The following is a 6,109-nucleotide window of genomic DNA, read 5'->3' as shown; positions in this document are numbered from 1 at the left end:
CCCTGTCACTCATACCAAATGAACCTCGCTTTCAATTTCTTCCAGCTGTAATCCGAAGTGCATTTATTAGGTCAGGACTCCCAAGGTGCACAAGGAAAGATGCTAGAATCCTTTCAACATGTAAGGATATTGGGTCGGCAGACACAACCAGTTAAACCAGTAAGATCCCATAAAATGGTTATAGCTGGAGGAGTCTAATGATCAGAAAGGGCTATAAGCTGATTTGTGGCAGAGCTTCTGAATGATGGGCCCAGATCTCAACAATATTGTGTCTTCTCTACAGAGAAGTGGAACATTGATCAATTCTTTAATTGCTGCTTTGACTATTGGTGGGCAACAGCTGTTCTCCTCTTTCACATTCAGATGTCCCTGTCAGGTTGGGAAAAATTTCTATTATGGTTCTGCTTTCCTAGTCATTCCTGCCTTGATCCTTCTGGTTGCTGGCTATGCTCTGAGAAGCCAAACATGGACAATGTCCAGTGAATACTGCTGCAGCTGTGCCGGTCCGCGACGCAGAATCGGCCTCCTGGAGCGCAGGCTGGCTTGCCTTCGGCTCCTCAGCATCACCGGGAGGGCACTCGTCGCTCCACTGACCTGGCTGGCGGCGACCCTGATGACAGGCACCTACTACGAATGTGCTGCAAGTGAATTTGTATCCGTGGACCATTACCCCGTGTTTGACAACATCAGTGGCAGCAAACGGGAAGAAATCTTAGCTGGGTTTCCATGTTGCCAATCAGCTACGTCTGACTTGATCCCGGTAAGAGATGAAGTAGCTCTACTGCACAGATACCAGTCACAAGTAAGTGCTTGCTTTTTATTTTAATGTTTCTGTTATCCTCTCCCACGTTAGTTACAGTCACTGGAAACAGACCCCATTTCTGCTGCTTCTCATATTGTCTGATTATAGAACACAAACCAGATGCCATTTATCCAAGTGATTTCTACCGAGCAGCTGTAGAAATACGCTTAGGATATTGGGCTTTGGGATCACAGACCTGGGTTTAAGTCTTGCTTTGCTGGTTACTAACCTGCAAAACCTTAAGTGAGTTATGTAACTTCTCCAAGTTTCACTTTTATCAACTGTAAAATGGGGATATTAATGGGTTCTACCGCAGAGGGCTGCTATGAAGAATAGATGAACTAATAATGTAGCTAAAGTGTTCAGTACTGTGTCCACTATCTGTATCTACAAAACAATAAATTTTAGATATTATTATTTAAATTATTATAACCATATTACTATATTTCATCTTGCTACATATGTATTCCTAAATATGCATTCTTATAAATTAAAATATTATCTAAAATAATGGGAAGCTTAAATATAGTGAAAAATAAACTCCAATGATGGTTTTAAATTTATTGTCCTTAGACAGGTTTGTATGAGGAGTGGGATGAGAGAGGTGAGAGGAAGGCCTGAACCTAATGTGCTTCTGTATTTAATATAAAAAGTGTAAAAATGCAGTTTGGCTTTCATCAAATTTTCCAAGAGAGTCATTGGCTTTCATCAAATTTTCCAAGGGATTTAGGGGAAAAACCCACAAAATTTCAAACCGCTGCAATAGAGTAAAAATATTATTCTTAAACTACTTATTGTAAAGACATTTTTGACCTATCACTTTTCCGTTATCAAAATTTAGAAGTACTAATGATGTTTAGCTGAAAATAAAAAAATTACTATCAACACACAGAATACTGCATAATTGCATATGGTCCAGATTAAGCAAAATAAAAAAACCCATTAAGATAGGCTTTGTCTCAATCTTTTTATACTGCCGCTAAATCTCAGTCAGAGGTGCTTTGTGAATATTAAAATATAGGTGAGCCTGACCAGGCGGTGGCGCAGTGGATAGAGCGTCAAACTAGGACGCAGATGACCCAGGTTGGAAACGTCAAGGTCACCGGCTTGAGTGTAGGCTCATCTGGCTTGAGCACAGGGTCACTGGCTTAAAGCCCAAGGTTGCTGGCTTGAGCAAGGGATCACTTGCTCTGCTGTAGCACCCCCCACCAAAGGCACATATGAGAAAACAATCAATGAACATCTAAAGTGTCACAACAAAGAATTGATGCTTTTCATCTCTCCCTTCTTGTCTGTCTGTCCCTATGTGTCCCTCTCTCTGTCTCTCTCTCTGTCACACACACACCAAAAAAAGGTGAAGTCAAATAATCAATGGTGAATTTTTAACTTTAGAAAATTTTCTTGCCTAAGAAAAACTAAGATGTAATACACAATGGTGGCACTTTCTTTAGTTAAAATAAAATGTTTCATTTAATAATACACTGCTTTCCATGAAAAGATGGTTTTACATTTCTGAGTGCTCTCAGACAGTGGGTTTTTAATTTAGTGACAACGAAACCAATATTTTTTAGATGTTCATCACATACTATATAATTCATATCTTAATTCAAATCCTCATGTCTTAAGAGACAAGTATAATCAACCTAATTTTACAGATGAGGAAACCAAAGCTCAAAGAGTTTATGTAACTTTCATAAGTTCATAGAGCTAATCGATGAGCACTTGAGATATTCAGAGATGATGCTGTTCCCATTTCGCCAGGCCACCTTCTGCAACTATCTTAAACATCAGTCTCATTTGAGAAACATACAATATCTTTCAATTGAACTATTCTGGGTTGACCACAAGATCAAATTCAAGTTCCTTCTCTACCCACACCTCTTTCTAAAATATCTTCCTAACCTTTGTTTCATTCCATTTTAATCCACCTTCTACACACAGGTCAAAATTCATTTTCTGGATGTAATTTCAGATGAGCCTTCCCCTGCATGCCCCACATAATGTCCTTTAATGATATCTTACCAGCCTAAGTACAAATCCAAATTCTTGGCGTGACATACGGGTCCTTCAACATCTGGCCCCTACCACTTTCTCACATGACTCCTCGGATAGTGAGAATCCAAACTTTTTGAGGTTTTCCCACCTTTTTATGCTCTTATTTTTCTGTTTTATTCCCTTACTGGAACTCTCCTCACCTTCCTGCATCTGTTGAACTCCTCTTTAATAATATAAGGTCTACCGGAAAGTTCTGTCCGTTTCTATCACAACAAGTTTCGACACGTAAGCGCATGTTTATTTGGTGCATGTGTGCCTCTCTATTTTTATCACTTAATGTATACATACTGACGTAGCAAATTAACTAGAACAAAATTGATTCACGTTAGTCTTATGTGTGAAGCGATAGTGTACCCATGGCTACTGATAAAGTTCATTTACGCCACTGTAATTTTTACGAATTTCAACAAGGAAGAAATGCTACAGAAGCATGTCTGTCACATCCACCATATTCCCCGGACTTAGCACCCTCCGACTATCACTTGTTTTTGTCCTTACAAAATTTTTTGAAGGGCAAAAAATTCAAAAATGAAGAAGATATCAAACAAGCACTGGTTCAATTTTTCGCATCAAAAGATAAAACATTTTTCAAAAATGGGATATACAAATTGCCCTCACGCTGGCAAGAAATCATTAATAATAATGGCAATTATATTATTTAATAAAGTTTATTGACGGTAAGAAAAATTTGTATTTTGTTTTATTCCAAAAACGGACAGAACTTTCCAGTAGACCTTATACAAGTGTGAGCTACCTCCTCTGAGAAGTATTCCCTGATATTCTTCTTCTTCTTCAAACAAGCTCATTTCTCTTCCATTGTGTTCTCTTAGGTCCTATGTTTACACATATCAAGAATTATTATATTTTACCATATGACTTGCTTTTTTATCTCTCTCTTTAAGGCTTAAAGACTACGGAAAGAATGAATGTGTCTACAATTATGCACATCTGAGTCCCACAACCAAGCACCACACATAGCACATGGTAGAGGTAAACCTGGGGCTCAGTAAATGATAGTTGATTAATTCATGGGCAGCTGAAATGGCCTTTCCTCCCCTGCTAACCTCTATTAAGTTTAATCATGCTGAGAATTACTGTAGGTTTTAGTACAGCAGAGAGCAGCTCTACTCTGTACACCTGCTGGTAACTTCAGGTCTGTTTGTGAATCACAAACCGTGGGAGAGGCCTTCTCCTCCTGACTGTGGCTGCCTACTACTGGCTTCCCTAAGTGTGTGATATTTGTGTCTCTCACTTTACACAACAACCGCTAAATATTGGGGGGGAAAGAATAATTTTAAAAAAAGGATTGTAAGAGTAGAAAACAGCCTTTAATGGTGAAAACTAAATAGTTAGAAATAAAATCAAGTTCATTTTCCTTTCAAAGTATATTTCAAAAACAAGCCATAAAACTAGTCAGCAAATGACTATTTGAAGAGGAAGGAAATGAAAAGAGAAACAAGAAGGTGTTATATGTCTAGGGACGTAAGAATCTGCTCACTGACTTTCTTCGTTGGTCACAAAATTAAAGGAAAGAGCAACTCAGGAAGAAATATCAATAAATACTTGTTGACATATTATTGAAGACACCTTAGGAGGCTATCATTATTGTCTATCATATCATCATTTTCATTACTGTTATTATCAAATACTTATTAAGGCCCCAGAAAATGTATAGGCCTGTACTGATGGTCGAAAAGTAAGGTTGAGCTAAAAGCAAAAAACATACTTTACGCACCTTCATGCAAGGGTAACTGGTGGGTTATAGTGCCTGCTAATCCAAGGATAACACTTAGAATCCATTCCAAGTTAACCGATCAAAATCCTTGGCAATCCAAAAACCAAGTTGAAATGGTTGGGCCCATACCTCCATCACACCCATATCCATATCAAATGATTAATACCTTGTTAATACATTAATAAGTAAAAAAAACCCTCAAATATCTTGCCCACAGTTCAGTTCTCAGTTTTGTAAGAATCCCTCCTATTATGGCTGTTTATTGAATATGCAATGCATTGATGTTTTATGTTTTCCTTTTAAATAACTACGTGAAGATGCTGGGCTGGATTTTGGTCACCTTGGCAACCATCGCTGCTCTAGTCTCCTACAGCTTGGTGAGGTGCTGCTCTCCCCTTACCTCTCTGCAGCACTGCTACTGGACCAACCACCTCTGCAACGAGAGGGAGCTCTTTGAACAAGCTGCAGAGCAACACTCACGCCTCCTCATCATGCAGCGCATAAAGAAACTGTTTGGCTTCATTCCTGGAAATGAAGATGTCAGACACATCCGTATTCCTTCGTGTCAGGACTGGAAAGATATCTCAACACCCAGTCTTCTCTGTATGGGTGAAGACTTGCAAGGTCACTATAGCTTCCTGGGAGACCAGGTGGATGAGGCTAATGAGGAAAGCAAGTCAGGAGGTATTGAATTAAAACCTTGATTATAGCACCTTGCGCAATTCAGGTTGCTTAACACATACTTTATTCTTATGATGATGGAGTGCCAATGTAATTTCGTCATCTTTTTCTTTCTCTTCTATTTGTTTACATTAAGTCCACCCAAAATACTATTTCCAAAATCAATTTGTTTGATAATTGTGTCTATCTCTTTTTTTTTTTTTGAAATTTCATTGATGGTCTAATAATGCCTATACCGGTCTTATTAAAACAATATGAAATCTGGAATTACATCAACATTTGAATCTTGTTCTGTTACTTTAACTACCCAGTAGTTAAAGTAGCTGCCTCACAGAGCTGTTGTGAGGATTAAAAGTGGTAATGTAAGCAAAATGCTCAGCATATTGCCTTTCATAAAATAAGGGCTAATAAATGTTACCTTCTCTCTTCTTCTTCTTCTTTGCACCCCATATCTTATTTATTTTTCTTCTTTTTACAAGTGAGAGGAGTGGAGATAGACTCCTGCATGTGCCCCGACTGGGATCCACCTGGCAACCCCTATTGGGGACCGATACTCACAACCAAGCTATTTTTGGCGCTTGAGGCAGAGGCTCCAGGCATCCTCAGTGCCCCGGGCCAATGCACATGAACCAATTGAGCCCTGGCTGTGAGAAGGGAAGGCGAGAGAGAGAGAGAGAGAGAGAGAGAGAGAGAAAGAATGAGAAAGAGTAGGGGTGGAGAAGCAGATGGTCACTTCTCCTGTATGCCCTGACCAGGAATCAAACCCATGACATCCACACACCAGACCAATGATCTACCGCTAAGCCAACCAGTCAGGGCTGCACTTCATGTCTTGC

The 6,109-nt window shown here is 39.2% G+C and overlaps 1 protein-coding gene across 1 annotated transcript; it reads left to right on the top strand.

Moving 5' to 3' along the window:
* The first annotated feature begins 244 nt into the window (after positions 1-244).
* CALHM4 (calcium homeostasis modulator family member 4) lies at positions 245-5,296 on the top strand. The gene is made up of 2 exons (XM_066371806.1): positions 245-802; positions 4,910-5,296. The coding sequence occupies exons 1-2, from the start codon at positions 245-247 to the stop codon at positions 5,294-5,296; spliced, it is 945 nt and encodes a 314-aa protein (XP_066227903.1).
* The last annotated feature ends 813 nt before the right edge of the window (positions 5,297-6,109 follow it).

Source organism: Saccopteryx leptura, chromosome 3 (genome assembly GCF_036850995.1).
Source record: "Saccopteryx leptura isolate mSacLep1 chromosome 3, mSacLep1_pri_phased_curated, whole genome shotgun sequence".
Classification (NCBI taxonomy): Eukaryota; Metazoa; Chordata; class Mammalia; order Chiroptera; family Emballonuridae; genus Saccopteryx; species Saccopteryx leptura.
Note: the sequence above shows the minus strand (reverse complement) of the source record. Positions and strands in the feature narration are given on the sequence as shown.